General features: G+C 40.1%; 1 protein-coding gene across 2 annotated transcripts; it reads right to left on the bottom strand.

The window, feature by feature from the left end:
• Nucleotides 1-1,372: 1,372 nt before the first annotated feature.
• On the bottom strand, nt 1,373-20,681 carry LOC136424727 (syndecan-2-like). Of its 2 annotated transcripts, XM_066413349.1 has the most exons (7): nt 20,450-20,681; nt 8,562-8,748; nt 8,012-8,187; nt 7,374-7,469; nt 6,872-6,980; nt 5,540-5,554; nt 1,373-4,316 (listed from the first exon to the last, which is right to left on the bottom strand). In XM_066413349.1, exons 1-7 carry the CDS (start codon nt 20,519-20,521, stop codon nt 4,147-4,149), a joined length of 825 nt encoding a protein of 274 aa, XP_066269446.1. In that variant the 5' UTR covers nt 20,522-20,681; the 3' UTR covers nt 1,373-4,146. The 2 variants fall into 2 exon arrangements, with proteins under 2 accessions (XP_066269446.1, XP_066269447.1); XM_066413350.1 differs by lacking the exon at nt 5,540-5,554 and having other exon boundaries at nt 20,450-20,678.
• Nucleotides 20,682-21,128: the final 447 nt, after the last annotated feature.

The raw sequence follows: 21,128 nt of genomic DNA, 5'->3' as shown, positions 1-21,128 counted from the left end.
GTGATACGTACATGAACCGTTAGGGGGCGTTTCTACGAATGGCCATGGAGTGACATGGGGCTCGCACGTCGCCTAGAAAACGACCATTTTTATGACAACTCGTGTTTAACTCATTCGCATGTGCGTGAAGACGCCTCGACCTATTTGACAGTCTTTTAGTCTAATCACTCGCATATTTCTACCTACATTTGTACAAATCGGGACGATATACTAGTACCCTATAAGATCATCATCTGCAGTACCGCTCCCGACCGCCGCGGGAAGTGGCAAAATCGAGCGCCAAGTAGCCAGTATTTCAATGTCAACCAGTCTGGTATACATGTGGCTCAGGTAGTAGTGTATGTTTCGTCTTGAGGTCTATCAGTGTTCCAGTTTCTTCCTTTATGTTGAATTTGGCTGCCTCTTAATCAATTTTCTGCAGAAATTCATGAACCAACAAATCAAGATGGTGCGGCCTTGAAAAAAATTGCGCCATCATTATCCACCGCTCACCTTCTCTTGAACGGCTTCTATTCTGTGCATTTTGCTATTTGAAGTTTTTTAAAGGCCATGTCATTTGATTATATGGTTCCTATGGGAACCCAAAAACCGATGCCAGCTCGCAGGAAAAGTTGCCTTTATTAGATAGTCAGAAAGGTTGAACTAATGGCTGAACAGACAGAACATGTGGCGTCTCAGTGGCAGTGTTTAGCCCAGAACCAAGAGGTCCTTGGGTTCAAATCCGGAGTCCCCTTATTTGTTGGCGTTGTGCCCTTGGGAAAGGCACTTTAAACGCCTTTCCTCACTTCATTCAGGTGGAAATGAGTACCTAGCTTCGGTTAGGGACTTCCCTCGGATAGGACGTTAAATCTTTTGACTTAGAAATACTTTGGTCAATAGTAACCTTTTTCTGATACTTTTCTTTCAGTCTGACATTCAGTTTTGCTCATTTTTGAGCTTCTTTGTATGATTTACAGTATGGATGCTAACTTTTTCTAGGAAATGGGAAAAAAAACATTATGTGTGCACAGACGTCATCCATGTTTCCAGTTACAGTACTATAAGAAAAGCTTTTTTTCTAGATTTCGTGTTCCAAAGTAATCCAACAAATACAGTTTAACTACACATTCTTACATCAACTGTTCAAAGACTCAAATCTGGTAACAGTGTGAAATATAGGAAGTCTGAAGAAATATGCTAAACTTGGACTCTATTTTCAATAATCATCACTCAGATCAAAAATCTAAAGTCCCTTGCCAGCAGTCGATCAAAAAAAAGGTGTGTCGGCTGGTTTTTCTACAGTCGGTCGGGCAACCAGAAACAATGTGTCCTAACATTATATGGATGAATATTAGTCAACGCATACCAACAAGTAAAATAAGAGACAACGATCTAGAAGTAAAGGTGTTTATTGAAGTTCGGTGAGTAGAACACAAACTGTGGACCCGTCTCTTGAAAACCGTGTGGAGTTACATACCTATTTCTCTTACATGGAATGATCCAATGGTTCAAAACGGACAGTTCCACTCATAGAATAGGTGTGGACGGTTGTGTTACAAAGTTGCTATTTTGTTGTATCTACATGTACTGAAGTTTTCATGTTATGAAGTTATGGGTAAATACAATGTAGTTAGTGTTCATGTATCAGACCCAAATGCCCAGTTTTCATTGGCTGTGGCGAGTTGATTGACAGGGAAACAGTAGCCAATAGGATGTGTTGCAATACCAAGAGGCAGTCTTTTAAGAGTTTTTTTTTTTTTTCATGTGAAAGTTTGCAATAAAAAATGGGCATCTTGGGTCCATCCAAAATCTTGTATTGGATTGTAAGAGACAACATACTTCAGTTATAACACTGGTACAGGTTGGTGAAAAATATGTCAAATCATTCTTGTACAACCTACAGTCCCCATATCCCACCAATGGAGCAGTCCAACAAAGGCAATTGGGCACTTCCACTGGTGATTTTAGGGGAGTGAGGTAGAGGGAAGAATAGGGACAGAAAAAACTGAGGTATTCCCTACCTATTAGTTGAAGAGTAACATTTGTTGGGAGCTAATATACACATATCTGTTCTTACCTTCTTACCTGCACTACAGGGTTCTTACACCAGGGGGCAGGCTTGAACACAATCAGAGTTTGAAGTAGTACACTATCTCCAAGAAGATGGCAACCATAACAATATATTTCTTTTCCTGTTTAACACAACTCTTCAAACATTTTGAATTGTTTCAAGCCAGCCCGGTCACTAAGTAGGAATTACGCCATTTCATTAATCAGGGCCCAATTATCAATTATCACTCCGTGCTATAAAAATATATTAAGCATCCTTACTTATCGGGAATGGATAATTCTTTAGCTGAGCAGACCACACTTTTCCTTTGGTTTTCAATGGTGCATCCCCATGCATGAATTGGTATCTTCCAACTTGACTTCCAGAAGTGCAGAAAAGAATCTGCCCAATGGATTGTATGTACAAAACAGTGACTTCCCTATTTTTGCTGATGGTATATTCCACATGTTCAGACTGTACCAATACTTGATATGGGGGTGGACCAAAGCCTTAGCAAAGTGCTGACTGTCACTTAACGTTACATACATAGTATTACTAGTAGTTGTTAATAAGAACAAAAAAATCAAGCCGAAAGTACTGAATTGTATACAACCTTACATATATATATGAATGCCAAGCAAAAAATCTACACACAGCTAGCCACTCAGTAAAGGCCATCCAAGCACACAAATTAGAAGCTTTCTCTTTTTTCCTCTACAACAAATATAGTGCGAACCCCAGGTATCACCAAGGGTGTGGACAAAAAAAATTTTCCGCATGCTAATTGCACGCATGTCAACTTTCACAACAAGAAAATAACAAGCTGTCACGAGGGATTTAATGGCCATCTAATAAATACAACGATCAATTCAGCGACAGAACAGTTTCAGCAATTTGAATGCAAAATTATCTCAAGCATGATACTAGGTGAGTTCAAGTAGGAACTGTGGCTGTAAAGGTTACGAACATGTGTTCATTCCCATGTTTCCCCTGTAGTTTGTGCCCCCCTCCCATCCTGAAAAGACCTACATGATTCCTAACCTTATTTCCCAGCCAGCTGGCTAAAAGTTCACGTCTTAATCAAGAACAGAAGGAATCCCACCACCTACCACTAAGTCATTCTTTCCTCAATGAAAGATGAAAACTTTTCTACATACAGTTGAGAACAGCAGTTCCAGACTTACTAAACTTATTTTCTAGCTGTCTACGACTTCCCAGACAAAGCATTTCTAAACCTGGGAGTGTTTGAGGCTTTTATACTGAGGTTGGAGACAATTTCTACATACCCTGATACCAAACAACTTGAGGTGAAATATATCAGTGAAGAATAAGTTACGTTATTTTAAGATAGATAAAAAGAGAAAAAAATCTTTAAAAGTTACAAAAACTAATTTTTAATCATCAGTGGTGGAAGATTGACAACTTTCATTACTGTTGCCATGGCAACAAGAATATCACTACTTCCAGCAACTGAATCCTTCACTTCCTGTTGGTCAGCAGCTTTTCTTTCATGTCAAAATATAGAAGGCACACTTAAAATCTCAACCAATCAGGCTGTAGCCAATGTAAACTGAGAATACACAATTGACCAATGAAATCAAAGGAGAGTCAGTTCACACACCTCCAAATGAAGCCAACCAATCAAATCCAACCTGACAGCAAGTGGCATTCAGTTGTGTTTACATTCTTATTGGCATAGCAACCAGGAATTTTCGGAGAATTTTAGCATAGGTTGTGGCGCAGGCGTGGTGACTTTTCTTGTTAAAATGGTCACTTGTGATTGGTTAATTGACAGCGTGTTTGACCATATATATAATCATCACAGTTTGGCAAGTGACAAATTACAGATTCAGAGTCAAGGATAAACAATTCACATCACTATTGTATACGGCAAAGGATGTACCATTAACCAATCACACAGTCTCTTTTATGCTACTTTACGCTTGTGCTTCTTTACCATACATGGGAGTTACTTTGTAGTTGATAAACCAAAACATCTCATTGGCTGTTTCTCCCAGCCATGTACGGCAAAGTGTCTAGCCAATCATAGCATCTCTACAAGTCACTTATCAAAATAAAGCAGACCCTGGCCCTTGGTACGTGCCGGCGCGTGGTCTCTACGCATAGAACTCTTTCGAAGTTTTGCCGTAAGCGTTGGTGTTCAGCTTCTTGGCAGGGTTGTCCTCCAACGAGTAGGAGCCTTCGTCTTTCTTCTTCATCCGGTAGACGATGAACATGATGAGCAGGATCGCGCACAAGAGACCAACAACTGCTCCTCCAATAACAGCTAAACAACACAACAAAACACTGTCAGTAAACAAATAACTTCACTTTCTACCCAATACTACATGGACCTCTTATACAAGCACTTGAAGAGTTATACAAATACTTTGAGTAAGATTGCTTCGTTTTCTTTGCAATAAGACCCAAGTAACTCAAGAAATTAAACATTACCCTCTTTTCTCTCTTACAATACCATATCAAAAAGTATAGCCTTTTATTACTCCTATATGCATACAGTCTAAAATACCTGGTTCGTTAAAAATTATTTCATTTTTCATTTCTTTCTCTAAAATCAAAAGTATTAAAGGACAAGTCACCTACCATATTATTGAATTCATAGAGATGAGTTAGTTAACAGGTAGTTCAATACTAGTGTTTTGAAGCTGTGTCTCTATTATAATAAACAATTACCATGACAACGTGATGGATGGAACATGCCGTGACAAACACGTAAACAACAACAAGTACAAAACATCACAAGACCCTGCCATCCCCATTCTTCTAAACATTACGTTACAATTCAACCAATAGGAGGATCTATACCGTATATTGAGGGGGAGGGTGTCAAAGATAATTTCAGAGCTGTGTAAGAGAAAATCTATTGGGTAAAACAATGTATATAGAATGTAACTTTTTTAGGGAAGATGTGCTTTCCTTGAAATGTGTGGGGAAGGATTTTAAGTCTACCGTTAGGTGGGGGATCTCATTGTGTAAAGGAGGAAGAGGCAGCATGGAAGTAATACACTAAGTATGGAAGTGACTAGAAGGTAGTAGATGCATTTCATCAATGTTGTGAAGTCCTTACCATCACACCCATGGTCCCATGGTCCAAACAACACTATCTGCAATTGTATTTTTTCCCTTTCTTTTAGACTTCCTGCCAGTAAGAAACACCCTTGTAACTTTTCAAAGGGACTGTCACTATCTTAAGTGACTGATTGAGTGACGTGACGTTTATCCCAATAGTGCTTAAGATGTCCTTAAGCAGTAAACATCAAGTCACTCAGCAGCTGGATTAACTAAATTTTGTATTTCCCACCAACACCATTTCTGGTAACAGGGTATCACAAATTCCACCCAAGGGAAGAGAAGTTAACTTGGACCATAAGATTTTTCCATGGGGGTGATCAGGGTGGAGTTAGTACAGCCATTAGATAGGCGGTAAGGAATAAGTGGCTGGAGTACTAGTCTATAGTTAGGTTAAGTTTGGAAGGGGGAGCCAGTTACCTTCAAACTTTCCAACTTTAAGTTAGGACAGAGCAGTTGTCACAGGGAGAGAGCGGAGGGACAGCTGTTAGCTTGGTTAGTTTTCACATCCTGCCACCCTGCCCTACCCCATTCACACAATGGTGTGGTCCATTTGGCCATACTTTGCCCACTTGGGTCAAACCATGTTGAACAATTTAGGGGGGAACAAAGATCAGCAGAAGACAACCACTCGGAATGGCAATGTCCACTATTGTCGCTGCCCCGGACAATTCCAGTACCACAAATGGGGATGGACAGGGCGGAGCGGGCCACATATGGAAACACACAAGAGCACAATATAGAACAACATCACTACACATGGCATGGAACGCTCCAAACCGCACCAATTCATTCTGTTCACCGCTTTTTAAAATGGTCAATGGCCACCTCTAAAAACAGCCCGAACCAGTGGACTGTACCATTGTAGACTAGGGGGTTTGAAGCGTCCCATCTCATGTGTGACAACAACATGAACAAGACAGAGATCAATCACAAGTCACAGAATGAAGGAGGCATGCACAGCAATATGGATCAGACCAAGTCAGAATAGGGGTGGAAGAAGGGGTTTACAATGTTTCAAAACCATAGCTACCTGCTGCTGTTACAAGAAAACGTTAGTAACTTCTATAGCCTTGTTTGAAAATCATTCTCTTATAACTTTATAACAATGTATGTAGGGACACAGAGACTTGATAATTTATTAACCCCACTGCCATTTCTCACACACTGATTTTTGAAGATAAAAACAGAAACAGGAAGAACTCACCAGCTATGTACCAAGGGGACAGCGTATGGCCAGAAGTAGCTATGGCTAAAGTCACAACTGTGCACAGCAAGATGGAAGGAATGGGGGTGCAATAATGGTAAGGAAAGATAGAGGGAGTTGTTGATTAGATGGGAGATAGAACAAAGGGATCGGGGAGGCAAAATGGACAGAAGCAGAGGGAGGTCAACAAAACACACACGGGGAGGGGTAGAATAATACAAATGAAACAGAATGGTAACATCAAACAGTGATGAATGACAAAGAAATTCAAATGGACAGAAAATGATTGGTAACTGGTGGAATGGGCAGACAGAAATCCTCAACCCTAAGGCATGGTTCCCTACCCCTTGGACAGGGTCCCCACCCTTGCAAGAAGGTTCCCTTCCCCTGGAATAAACCTCATTTCTTAGGCAACAATCAGACAAGGCTTATCACCCCGAAAACAATCCTCACTCTCAGCAATATCCCCAAATCTCTAACGCGATACTCCAATCAATTGTCTCATGTTCTCCCTTGCAGCAGTATCTTTAGGAGTGGTTGCCTACCTGCCATGACCCCTGGGTGGCGGAAGAGTGATGTGAACTGGTTGTCCGTGTTGTGACGCTGCTCCACTATGTTCACCCGCACCTCACTGGTAGGAAGTGGGGTCTCCACCTAGCAAATTAACAAAGTACTGCAGCATAAACACTCACATCATCCCATCGGTAACTCTACTTACTGAAGTCTTTTCACCATGTTGTCATTTCATCAACCGTTTTTCAAAATGGTATCTTTCACAGGGGCAAATTTCACACGTCTTCTGTTTCATTCCTTTGAAAGAGGCGGGATGTTACAAGGAAGAAAACTTTGTTTCAGAGTTACTGTCAGCTCATTCATATTTGCTTCAGGGTTTAACATGGCACCTCTCTAAAAGCTTTGGACACTTGCAGTCAAAAATATGAAATGTAAGAGTAGAGTAGTATGGGAATCATTATGGAATATTCTGCAAAATAGAAATAAAATGGCTCCGCCTCTGAGGTGTGGCCAAAAATGAAGAGATTTACATACCTTTATGTTTTCCCTTGTAGGCTCTGGGTCCTTGGAAATGTGGTTGATGACTGGTTTCTTTGTTACCTTCTCGACAGGTTCTTCTTTCTTGGGTGGCTTTAAAAGAAGAAATGTAAACAGTTATGATCAATATCCTACATAAACTGAAGAGCTGAGAAAATGCCATTTAATTCTACCATGGGTCCTTGAATTTGTGTTGTCTGAGTTGACCTAGTAAATCATCACCGTATGATACTGGAAGTTTGCAGTGATTTAATTTCACAGTCAGGAGAAAATTCTAAGAGAAGTTCTAAGTTTGTGGCTGAAATGAGGTGGTAGGCAGGCAGAGGACAGAACAAGCATTTTTCGGGTGGTTTCAAGTTTGTGGTAAAGAGGACACGGCAACAAAGGCAAACATTAAAGCACTACAAAATCTCAAAATTTATGGTACAAAAGTACCAAACTAAGTTAATTTGACTTAACAATGTTATAACACATATAGTTTACTAGTGTAGAGTCTTACGATTTCCGACGTCCAAAATATGTTAAAAACACTTTCAAAAGTTGTTTCAATGGATTCTACGAGCAGATCTGAATCAAATGTTTACAACAAAATACAAATTGAACAGTTGATTTTTCCCCAGACATGTCTGGCTTACTTTTGGAGGGTAGGTCTTGACTGGCCTTGGTGGCTTGGTTGGGTCTGGTTTGGGTGGCTTTACCCGAGATGGTTTCAACTCCGGAGGTTTGTTGTTGACTTCCTCCACGGGTTTGGCAGTGACTATCGTATCCACAATGCCTGTGAAAGTCTCTTCCATATCTGTCTCAGGCAGGCCTGTGGAAGTAATGGGGAAGTCATGCTTAAAACGAATCAGGTGCCAAATAATGCAGTGATCCTCGATTGAGATGAAACTTGATGCTTTTTCAAGTAGCTAGTACAATACACGGGGAAGCCAGCTTTACGTCACCATCAAAAGCAACTTAATTTCACATAATTATACATTAACACTTCAGAAACCAACGTCTTTTATCAATGTGCTAGTAGTTGATTTGTTAAAAAAACAATGTACAGCTTGTAATGTATGTTAGTGGTGTGATTGGTGCTATTTACTAGTAGTAGTAGTGAACCCATTACATAAGTGTGTAGATTTATTTTTTTACTCATCTTTCCCCTCATTGTAACTCATCTTTCCCACCATGAAAACATACCTGAGCCGGACTCCTCGGAGAATCCGTCCTCGTCGTCGGGTCCTAGCCCGGACCCGTCCTCGTGGTCGACGAAGTCGTCGATGGCCCCCGCGCCCGATCCCCCGTCCACATCGATGTACATGGTGGCAGGCCTGTGCTCCTCCCCATCCTCCAAACTCTGGGTGTTCAACAACAGGGCCAAGCCATCCTGAACAAGACACAACATGTACAGGTTTCACTCATGGGGAAAGGTTAAAAAGGTAAAGCAGGCATCCTAAACTGAGGTGAGGCATGATGCTTTTTGAAGTAGCTAGTGGTAGTGCAATGCGGCTTCGCCACGGCTCGCGTTTTTGGCCAAGCATACCGGGTCACCCCTACTCTTCTCGGTAAGTGTGTTGGATTCTTTTAGGTGCAGAGGTTTGACGCTTGAGGCTTACGCCCAAAGCTCCCTCATACATGGGGCCGCCGGCTTTACGTCACCATCCGAAATGACGAATGCAATCCCTTACAACATGTCCAAGCTCGAGTCGACTACTGAGGTTTGAACGTGGGCCCTTCGGATCCACGGAATGGGAAAAAAGAACAATATAGACTTCAAATTAGGGTACAAACTGGAAGGAGAAAATGGCAGTCATAAAAAAAAAAATTGAAACTTTATTAAAAAAAAACGAGGTAGGAAGGAACACCAGGCCTCACATCAATATTTCCACCAGTTCAAAAATATGTCTTTTTAAGAAGATGCATTGAGTATCTGTACAGTATAAATACACACTCAAGTCATTGAAAACCATTTCAATACACTCTTACAATTTGATAAGCTTAACGAAATACTTTTAAAATGTTTGCAGTGGTTTTATCTTCATGGTGGGGAGGTGTCTTTCTTTGGTATTACTACTGTGTTTCAACAACAAACTTAACATCTAGCACTCTGAAGTAGCTGTTTGGCACTCAATTCCCTATTAGTTACACAGTTAGGCAGCAGGGAGAAGATTATACCACGAAAAGCTCATGTCCCCTCACACAGTAAAAATAAGTCCTCAAGAATATAAACAGGTTTGAAGTACATTCCCTTTTCTTAATTCATAACAAGCACTTGTGTATATACTAATTTACTATAGTATACAGTAGTATAGTATCAATGGGGTATGGTAACAATGGGTATTGTAACACGGTCCTAGCACTTAGGTGAAGACTTGATAGAACAAGTTTTTCAAAAAAATAATGTATATACAGCGAGCCCTGTCGGAGCGTTGGTGCTTCTATTGTGCAATCCCAGCTGTAGACTAATCACAACAGAGGCCGATGCCTGCCTCAGGCGCAGGAAGGGAACAAAAGAACCCGCATTTTTCCCTGCTCTTTAGACATTCAGGTGGGTTTACAAAGCTGAAACCTTCAGGGAATGCAGACAGAAAATTGGCTACGAGAATCCATACTTAAGTACAAAACATGAAAGGTATACCAGCTGAATCAGAAAAAAAAGTCAATGGTTTCATCAAACGAGCGTGTAAAATATTTGCTGATTTCACAAGTTATGTCTCAGATGTAAAAATCACTTGGATTACATAGAGATGATTTCATATATTTTTTAGTTCTTTCACAAAGTGAACAGCTATGATATCATATCTTTTACCAGCATTGTAGCACTAAGGCCCAACATAAAGGCAAAGATGCATTCATACATTTTTTAGGTGGGGTCGGTGTCAAAAAGCCGCTAAACATGCGCATACTTAACCCAGGTAACCACAGGTGGCATGAAAACAAAGGGAACAGTGGCAGCTAGTGTTATCCTGTTATGACTGCTGGAAACTTCACCCACAGGCAAAAAGCTCTTTCATCTACAGAAGTCGGTTTGTGTAACAGATAGTTGAAGAGTAAGATTCACTGTAAATCTTCAATATTTGCATTTTGCCGTGTTATTTTGCAGTTTTGTGGTGACCTCTCAATCGTAAATTCTAACACTGGGAATGTGCATTTCCGATGTATCAAAACTGTACTACAGACTTGTTCCAACAAGGAACTTTAAAACACCACAAAAACCTTAAATCTACAGAAACGTTTGATGTCAAATATCTATTCTACAGGGGTCTTCTATTTCATTGGACACAGACACAGACCTCACACTCAGAACCTACCCCTCTAGAAGGCCATCTCCTGAGGAATCCAGTTGTTAACTTCTAAGCAGTGATAAACATGTAATTAGTCTTTCATCAGATAGCCCCACCTGGTTTGGCTAGCCAGGTGTCACACATTCAAAAGGTTAATTATAGAGTAATTAGAATATGGCAACTAAAATCTGTTGGGTGCACTTTTGGAAACTCCACATTCTTTGCAAACACATCTACAGAACGAAACTACTACTTTTTGTATCAATTCTAGAATCAATTATATGAGTCTACATCTGTAGTGTTTGTATCCACGTTCACAGACTTGCCAACTACAATTAAACATTGATTCATTGTAACAGTGATTTCTTTCTTATGCAATGCCTGAAGGACAAGGGTTGCATGTCTGGCATACCTGGACAGGTGTGTTTCACACCTGTGTTCCTTAGGGACCTATGAGCGAGGATCAAAAGAGATCCTGACAATATATAACACTAGCTTTTCTTAGAGGGTCTGCTTTTTATCACATCTCTAGTCTACATCTGCCCTGTGTCAGACTTCACTCTAAAATGCTGACAGCAAAACGTAACAAACCTGGTCCCTTTTAACAACAGAGGGGGACTATCCATGATACACTTAAATGGGATCTACTTATACCAGCTCCCGAACCTCTCTATGCTCTTACACTGGACTGGACAGTTCCTGTATACCAGCTAACTATAGCTACATACAACTCAATAGGAAATTAGCATTTAAATTTGTCTGCTTCACCACACAATGGTTTTGTTACAGAGTTTTCCCTAAGTGTGCATGTACTTACGCTATCTGCTGTTTATAAATACTTTTCACTTAGAGGGACAGTGTGGAAGCGCAAGTTGTAAATTTTGGTAGGTTTGACAGTGCCACCAGGGGGTCAAAAGAACAAGCTGGAAGTTGAACTTCATCATGTAGCCTGAACTCAATCAAGCTCCTGTAACGGCTTGCCGCCCTGTAACCACATAGCCGCTGGGAGGGGACAGAAATCCCTGGACAGCTGGAGTTTGTAGCTATTCTCAAATATACCATCTCTGACATGATTAGGGTTGAAGAACAGTTTTTATCCATGGCCCTTGTATACTGGAATATGAGGATCCCCCCCCCCCTCCCAAACATACACAGACAGTTCTAAGAAAGGAAACAGACATGCATCTGCACATGCCTGCCACATGACTCACCCATAACCCTACCATTCCATCCATACCATGTGTGTGGATCTCCCATGTCATTTCAGTATGATATGGTATGTACAGTATCCCTGATATCAGACTGGTATGTTACATCAAACCCATACAAGCCATTCCAAACAAAATAGTCAACTGATGGCTAATTGAGCTCCGTGTTTAAACAAGGCCAACTGCACAAACCTCCATCTTCAGTCCTAATGACTCTAAATGATAACAAGATAACATTGATTAAATATTGTTCTTTTTCTAAATAATGGCATGTGGTCAGTTAGAGGGAGATAAACCAAGAAATTAAGATGGTGTGGCCTTAGTTAAAGTAGAGCCAAGTACATTTCAAGCATATTCAGGAAATTGCCTTACAGCTGACGTAATGCTGAGTACATGCTACAAAATCATATGCAATCATCATCATCATCATCATCATTATCATCAACATCATCATTCTTCCGGATTTCTATGCAATAGATATCTTTTAGTTTATGTTACCAATGTGGTAGTGCCAACTTCTTTCCAACATTTAATGCCTGTATTTTTCTAACTTTCCCAAATTAAAACTTCTATGCAACATTTTTTCTGGCAAAACTATTATTTCAATTGTCATGGTTTGACCAATGAGTCAATATAATTGGAAATTCAACTATAATTTCACCAAGACTTCATTTTACAATTCTTCAGTATAGTAGTGTAACAAAAGAAACACATCTTCACGGTGTCATGATTCTGCGGTGGAAAGGTCAACACATAAACTGGCAAAAATGAAATGACCGCCAACACTTGAAGATTTATTACAATGCTATCTCAACTTGATTGACAGTACAGGAAAACAACATCAGGACCTTCAGTTAACCTGATTAGTTTCTGCATAGCAACAAGGATGCATTTAGACCAATGGAAAATCTCACATCTGAAAAGTTAGGCTGTTAAAACTCTTCGGACTGCAGGTTTTACACACAGTCTTTTATTGTGACTCAAATTTCTTGAAGTGGATTAAGATTGTATAGGAAGGACGTATTCAAAAGAAGAGAGAAATGCATGTTTTGGTCACAGGCCTCACCATATAACAGACAGAGGTCACTGATCAATACAAGATGGGAGTAACCTATGATGTACCACTGGTATCAAGGCTAAAGTCATTTGTCATGGTAGAGCAATCCTTTTAAGAGCTTTGAAGTCGGAATGCATATCTAAGCTCAAAAGACACCCCCCCCCCCAAAAAAGGTCTCCGAAAACTAAATATTCGTTATGTTCATTTTCCCACAATGAATCTTAATGGCTAGTGCATAAATGTCTGCAGTGCTGTTGCAGTTCTGACCAGACCATCTGTTGTTTCTCATGCAAAGACTGCATGAGCAATTCTTCTGTAGTAGGACACATAAGGTTGAAAAGGTCATAACCTGGAACTGCTGGGTAAGATTAGCAGAGACGAAAATCACAACTCAATATCAGTCTCAATCTATTCACCAAAAACAGTTGTTGGAAACCTGTTAGATCTACAAACTATATTTACTGTATACCAAATGTGCATCGTGCCTTTAACATGGTTTTGAATTTAGCATGAAAATGCTCATTTTAGAACTGTATGTACTTAGACAAATGTTAGCAAGTATTGCTCAATAGGAAGTCTGCCAGACATACACTAAAGAAATAACTTCCCACCCACCTACCTTCCTGATTAAAACAAGTCTTATAAACTTCCTCAAAGCTGTATTAAAAAAGGTGATGTCACCTGAACTTCAAATGTATATTTAGACAGTATTCAAATCAATCTCATCTCATTATAACCCTGACTTTGTAAAGGAAACAGCTTATTGAACATAAATATGAACTTCATACAGACATTGTAAGCTATCATAGAAAACATTCTTCAATGTACACAACATGAGTATAACTTCACTGGTATGTTGAATGTGTAAAAATATTGTCTATCTTTTTTTTCTGGTACAAATTTTGTAACAAAAGGAAAATGACCTTAATCTGCTACATTTTGTTCTCACTAGTCAAAATTATTTCCGTTTCAGTTTTCTATGGACTACTTTGTAACATATTGATTTTGTTTGAGGGAAAAGGATGCAGATGTCGACTGTTTGGTTAGGACATGCTGGGCACACATTTAGCATGATGAGCTACAAGGGCACAACGTCCATTTGGTTACATGTTGCCAGCGCGTATTCACAGCCAGTCCTGGTCATACTCACAACACAAAAGTCCTGGACTGCGCTGGTCTAATTTGCACATGCATGAATAACTGATTGGACAAGGGCTTTGTCCAGTCTTGCTGTAGTCTTTTCACCCCTTCTGATTGGACTTGGCATCCCCTCGGAGGTCAGCATCTTTTTGACCTTTCCTCTTTCAATTCTGCATATTTCCTGGCTTCAAAGGGTTTAGCTTTAAACGTATCAGACAAGCTGCCAGGATCTACCAGGTTCTTTTAACTCCGCATGTTACTATGTCCTACTTTGTACTACTAGCATACCATATGTAGTACATTTGCCATTGGATGGGACGACATATAAGCAGTTCCAAACACCCAAACTTTTCACTTTCTGTACTGGAGTATGGATGGTTTTTGTACAACCATGCAATTTTATGGTACTTCAAGTTCTCCAATTGGCTTATTTTAAATAGGTTACATATAAACATGTATGAATTGGACTTGCACTTGTTGACGGGCAAAAAACAAGCACTGGGATATCTTTATTGTGCTTATGTGTATACAATCCTTTGAGTTACATTGTTTAGTGATGTAATAAAGTTCACTTCACACACACCGTCAACAATGAAAGCGGTTGACCTCTTTATACAACATTTCAGATCCGCAGCTAGAAATCAACTGGGGGAAAGCCAGAAAAAAGAATGTTCAAAAAGCAATCAGCCCGCAGTGTACATTTAACTGTTGCACCTGAAGAGAATGGAAACATTTCATAAGGATGTGACCTACTTTTGCTATAGTCCAAGCATCGCTTATTGTCGAGTGACAAATGAAATGTTAAAACTTATACGTCCCTAGCTTGGTGAAGATGACAGCTAATTATCTACAAATATTGGTTTCTCTGCTGACCAAGCATGCCTGCCTGCCCTGCTTGAATGGTGACAGACTACTTTACCTGGGCCTCAAAGGGGGAGTTCAGTTCTATATGACCCCGTTCACACTCATTTTTTTCAATCGCGATTGAAGTATAATCGCGATTGTTCGATCCGATCGCGATTGAACGCAAAGAAACTTTTGCGTTCACACTGCTTTTCGCCAAGTGGATTAAAGTACGCCGTGATCCGACCGCGATTGAAGCACAGGTCAAAGGTTCGGCGTCGCTTGCTACAAAATGGTAGCCTGAGTGTCATCCTGTTTCAGTTCCAGGCTCTACCTTCACCAAACAGTAGAGCCTGGAACTGAAACAGGATGACACTCAGGCTAACAAAATGGCGGGAGTCCCCCAACTCTTGATGATTTCGTATCTCTGGAGAATGTTCTGTAGCCGTGGAAGGGAACGCAATCGGCGGGCTATGATCGCGAGAAGGCGTGAACGACGAAGGCTTTTGTATATTGGCCTCGCTGTAGTACGGGTAATGAACGCGACAAGTGCTGTAGACAGGACAATCTGGGAGCTTGAATGAAGCGACGATTGGTGGGAAAACATTGTACTTGGTACATTACTTATGTGATAAGTTGCGACCCTAGCCTTGAACCGGCCGAAATCCCCGCGGATCGCGATGGAATGAATCGTAGTTGCGTTCACACTCAAAATTTGATAGGATTGGATTGGATCCGATCGCGATTAATCCAATCAAACTACCTCCGGAGGTAGTTACAATCCAATCGCGATTGGATCGTTTTGGATCGTTCCAATCGCGATTGGGAGCGTTCACACTGAAAAAATCAATCGCGATCGGATCGATTCAATCGCGATTATACTTCAATCGCGATTGAAAAAAATGAGTGTGAACGGGGTCTATCTCGCACAAGCGGAGGTTCACAACTGATTTTGCAACAAGCCAAAAGGCCTTCAAAATGTGTATTTGACTTGGCTTGCTTTCAATAAAGTCATGATCAGTAGACTTGTTGACATGAAAATTACCATTACAGAGGTTCATATCTAAATACTGATGACACCCAGGCAACTGAGTTCATCCAATTTCGAAGGAAACATAGACAGGGAACTACTGCACTTTATTGGGTGGGAACTCTTTTCATTTTGGATATGACAGTTAAAGTAATGTGGAAGGCCTAAGCGAAGTCATGTTAAAAACAAAAGCTGTTGTCATCTGAGTCACCGATGCTTTTATGCTAAGATGCACATTGACGATCACCTTGCTCAGACATGGAATCATGAATGCTTCATAATAGTCCTTTATCGACTTCTTAATTAATGTGGGTGAACGCAATCAACTGAGCCATAGAAACACAATATGGCAGCATTTGATTTTAATTCACAAAGTATGAAAACTTGAAACAAATGTCGATACAAGGAGAAAGGTAGCAAAGCCAAAACACAGTGAATATCAAGTTTCCATCTGTAACTTTTCTATATATTACCTATTGTCAACTACAGATTCCATCACAAATAGGATAAGTGGGTTCAAATAGAAAGGACTTCCCTTTGTGCAATGTTGAGTTCTGGGTCAGATGACAAACACACAAGCTGAACCCCACACGTCAACCTTATTTAGTGACACTGACATGTCTGTTCACAGAGAAGTCAAAAGGTCTCCTATCTGCACCTGGCTTCCCAGCGAATCTACCACGGAATACAACGCAATCTTTCACTGATCTGGAAGACGTTTCACACAGGGCCAAACTTTCTGGCATCCAAATCTGAGCCTAAATAAAGCTGTTAGAACACTGACGCTTCTGTTGGATACCATAATTTGTTGCCAACGTTTTCAGACTTGATCCTACATATTGTACCCGTACTTATTTTGTGGCCGTCGTACCAGACAAACAACTTAGACAGGAACTTCCTGAGCCCTCTCTAAAACACCTTGTCATGGTAACACATCCTCAACTAGTCTCAACACCTGGGGCACTGTGACGACACAAACCAGCGTTCTTGGAACGTTGGATTACTAACCACGCAAATCACTTAGCAACTGTTACAAAACCAAGCAAGAAAGTGTGGTGATTCTCAGATGGCCTTTGCCTATACGTCTTTCCACGTCACAAAGGTATGACGTTAAAGAAGAAAGCATTCGTTTTAATTGTACACATCCTCTTAACTTCAATCAAAAAGGACAGTGCAAGGTTTAGTATGTCCATCAAAGACCCTTTCCCAAGTACACTAGCCTGTTACGACATCTCAGAAAAATAGGAGAAGTTGTTGCTGGTGAAATTGCCAAAATTTGCATGTTAACTGGGCCTTAGTTCCCTATAATGTATCAGGATTGGGAAGGGCTGGGGACTTTTCGGTGAATTCCCACTGGTAGAGCATAGTCTCCACACAAATACATTACTCAAATTGCATGGAAAATAGCCCACTATGCAAGGTGGCAGATTGAAATACTGACACAAACTCCAGTTCCTGTAGTATGATTTTACATGACCTTCCTTTCTACAGTGCCTTCGTCTCATCTTACCTGACAATGGACACTGACTTTATCCAATCAAATTACCCCATATCAGTAATCACACCACATAAGCCAATCAAATTACAAGCTTTATCTGCGACAACACAGCCATAACAGCTAAGTAATGGGATCCTAAGTGATCGATAACATCGCAAAGTTATAATGAACTTAGTCAATCAGATACTAGCTTTGCCAGCTCAACACTGCCTGTTCTTCAATCTTCGTGGAATCACACACAAGTCAGGAAAAAACAACCTTGCTACACATATAAACAGTTAACACATCTATTTTTAGATAATTTTTCCAAAATGGGGAATAGGGAAGCATGTTCGTAATAAACTACTGATTGGCCAAAGTAATACTAATAGATAAACTCTTGTTGTGGTTCAAACCATGATATTTGCTACTATCAATATCATATCATCCTCATCAGTAATACCCTGCGCATGAAGTGTGCAAACCCAGCTGGATCCGTTATAGATATTCAATACTTGTGATCGAACAATGTCCTCTGCCATATACAACAGCAGCCTTGCTGATATTCTTACCAAAATATTCCTCAAATCTGCCGTATAGAATGGATGGAAAATTCCCAGCCATATTTCCCCTCTAACAACTTGTAACATTTAGCCATTATTTGCAGAATCTTTGTAAGTTATATCAGCTGTTATCAACCAGTAATGAAATAGTCCCTAGAGGAAACAGACATCTCAGCCAAAATGGGATCAAGAAATCTCCTTTTCATGTTGCCTTTCCCTCTGTTGCTGTCTGTTATCGGTTACGTTTTGATGTGAAATGCTTTTTACTGCACAATAACTAATCTATTTGATGCTCCTAAGGTAAAAAGGAGAAATTTCTGTGTTGTCCACTGGTTATCTATCCTTACAAAATCAAATTAAATCGTACCTAGGAAAGAAACCCCCTAACTGTACCTCTTTCATCTCCGACCACAACATTTGTCATCAACCTATCCAACCAGACATGATAACTGTGTCACTTCTCTAGGGCTTTTCTTCGCTTGTACTACCGTATTTCATGACCAAAGAATGGGTAAAATATACCGTTAATTCATTTATTTTTGCAAGGACTTAATTTGTGGGAAAAGAGGAACACAGTGGACTGCTACTGGACGAATGGTGTGTTTTTTTGCAGGGTTTTAAGTTCTAGCAATACAATGCAGACGTAAATTTGCCGACGTCTGTGGAAATATAAAAACCAGTGATTATTCTAAGATCTACAGTAGTAGTAATGGTCGCTAGCTCCCCCATTACCATTAATAGACAACCCCATGGTGCTGTCTGTAAAACCTTTCCAAGATGAAGTTATAAATTTCCCCTTAGCCTGTTTCCACTTAGGTAGGTGATAAATAATGATAGTCAGCAGAAGTTGACCAGGACCTCCCAACCTACATGGACTATTCTGTCTACTCGGAATAAATGGTTGTCTGTACTGCTAGCAAATTATTTCCCAATGCAACAAAATAAGCCATTTTTATCAAAATAACATTTTGTTGAAATGATTTGAAGCTTTTACTTTTAGTTGAGATTATGTATAAAAGAAAACCTGGCTGCATATAACACATGACGAGCCAAGGGTCATGTATATTTTTGTGTGTAAGCTGCAAAAATTTAGAGCCCTCCCTTACCCCCTGTGACCTTCTCTACCCCCCTGGGGAGGATGACCTCCCCTACCCCCTGGGGAGGTTGATTCCTCAACACAATTGTTGCCATATGGCACAAGATAGCAAACATACAACAAACACTTTTGAAACCATGATAATACAAAACAATAGGTCACTCCTTAGCAGCTTAGGTACTATTTTTGTTCCAAAAACCATGTAACTTCCTAGTCCCAACCGAAGCAACAGCTTTATGAATATGAATCCTATCTCTATATTAAAATCTCTACCAACATTTACATACGTTTACCAACACAAGTAATAGTACAGTTATGACAAAGACAACCCAGTCAACATGTCGGCTATTTTTGATTAACAACAGAAAAATGCATTTCGGTTATGTTCAACAAAGAAAGAATGCATTTCGGCTATTTTCTTCGACGATAAAGAAAAAAAGAAAAGTTTTGGCTATTTTTAATGACAGAAAAACATCTCATGATCTCAACTGTTGGATTCTTTACTTTTTGACCCTGTTTATTTGCATTAGTCACACTTAGACACACAACCAACATATCCTGTTCAGTTTAGTGGACAAGTCAGTGACCATAGGTCAATCTTTTTACCCTAAAACCGTACATAATATGTGTGACACTGTTTTCTATCAATGTGTGGTGTAGAATTATATCTTGATTTGTTTAATATCCCGCCGTGTGTTATATTTTATGAAGTCAGTGATCCCCTTACTGTGAGGGAGTGAGACCGCCATCTTGGATTCCCCCTCCCTCCCCCATACATCAATACTTCCTGTCGCCACATTTCCTCAAAATTCTCTCCAAAACGCCAAAAATACAGAAATCACATCCACAAACACGTCAACAACATAATCTGACCAAAGATTTACCACTAAATGTGTCAAAATTTGATAAAAATTACAGAAATGTCGGGGTAGTCAACCAGTATGTTGTGGCCCAAACGTGTATGTGCATGTGCAGACGATCTTTAGTTTCTGTCAAAAGCCATTTCGTGGCAAGCAGAACAAGACTTCTGTCAGAATCTACATAAATGTAGTACAGAAAAGTGATAAAAATCAGTTGACGCTGTTATAGCAAAGAGAAAATTTGTACATAAAGTTCTCGGCAATTTTTCGTCTGTGATTTTTTTTGTTGACACTGGAAAAAAGCATGTCGCAAGTGAACAACGGGATTTTCTAGTACTGTTTTACAGAATGTGAACGCCGTGTAAAAGCTATACCGGCTTTGTCTTATACAAGAAGATTCGTAAATTTTATGGAAAACCGGTTTGACTATCATTTGGAATGATGTTTTATCTAAAAATGTCGTAAGAATAGTACAAAGAGGACCACACCACCATGGTCCCCACCACCACTGTTCAGCTGCACGGACTTACCGATTTCTCTTGACCACACACTGTCGTGGCAGCCGCCAAGAACAGCAGGAATATCGCCCGCCACTTCACCATCTTCCTAAGTTTTGGGCCCTCTCTGGTGTTGCCGTCCTTTCTTGGGCCCAAAAGACGACAAAAAACGAGTTTGTAACGTTGAGATGTGTCCGTAAAAATGATTTTCGCCCTTCCTGTCCCGCTTTTCCTACAGGCCTCTTCCTCACCCAGACACTCAACCTAATTACGGGATATATCACTCCGCATCAAATCTGCGACTTTTGCCCAAAAAAACTATAAATCGAGCAATAAACTTAAACCTATATCTTCTGAAATTCCCCTTTTAGTTCAAAATACCCGAAACCAAACATAAATTTGTTTCGTTTTCTGATTATATTCAGATTTCTTTTCCCCAGATCTATTTTTATCGCGGACGACTAATGGTTGGTGAAAGGGACTTCCCGGCCAGCCACAAAAGGTAGTGACGTCACACATTCCACGGAAAATGTCACGTGACTCCTTACACCTTTGTTTTGCTGTTTTCGTGTTTTTGTTTTTATAAGTTTCACGCTCTAAACTTTGAGGTCATCGCATTACATTAAACTAAATATTCTATAATCTCCCCATATATAAAATATGAGCGATTTAGTCGTTTTCTGTATGTTTGTTTATTTCATACCTTTCTGAC

The sequence above is a fragment of the Branchiostoma lanceolatum genome, chromosome 18 (genome assembly GCF_035083965.1).
Source record: "Branchiostoma lanceolatum isolate klBraLanc5 chromosome 18, klBraLanc5.hap2, whole genome shotgun sequence".
Classification (NCBI taxonomy): domain Eukaryota; kingdom Metazoa; phylum Chordata; class Leptocardii; order Amphioxiformes; family Branchiostomatidae; genus Branchiostoma; species Branchiostoma lanceolatum.
Note: the sequence above shows the minus strand (reverse complement) of the source record. Positions and strands in the feature narration are given on the sequence as shown.

What these genes read in the sequence shown, in the direction of transcription:
- LOC136424727 (XM_066413349.1), bottom strand. Translation starts at nt 20,521, where the DNA reads ATGGTGAAGTGGCGGGCGATATTCCTGCTGTTCTTGGCGGCTGCCACG. An exon ending in CTCCGAGGAGTCCGGCTCAG is followed by an intron (nt 8,188 to 8,561) that starts GTATGTTTTCAT and finishes TTACTTCCACAG; the next exon opens with GCCTGCCTGAGACAGATATG. An exon ending in CTACAAGGGAAAACATAAAG is followed by an intron (nt 6,981 to 7,373) that starts GTATGTAAATCT and finishes TTAATTTGCTAG; the next exon opens with GTGGAGACCCCACTTCCTAC.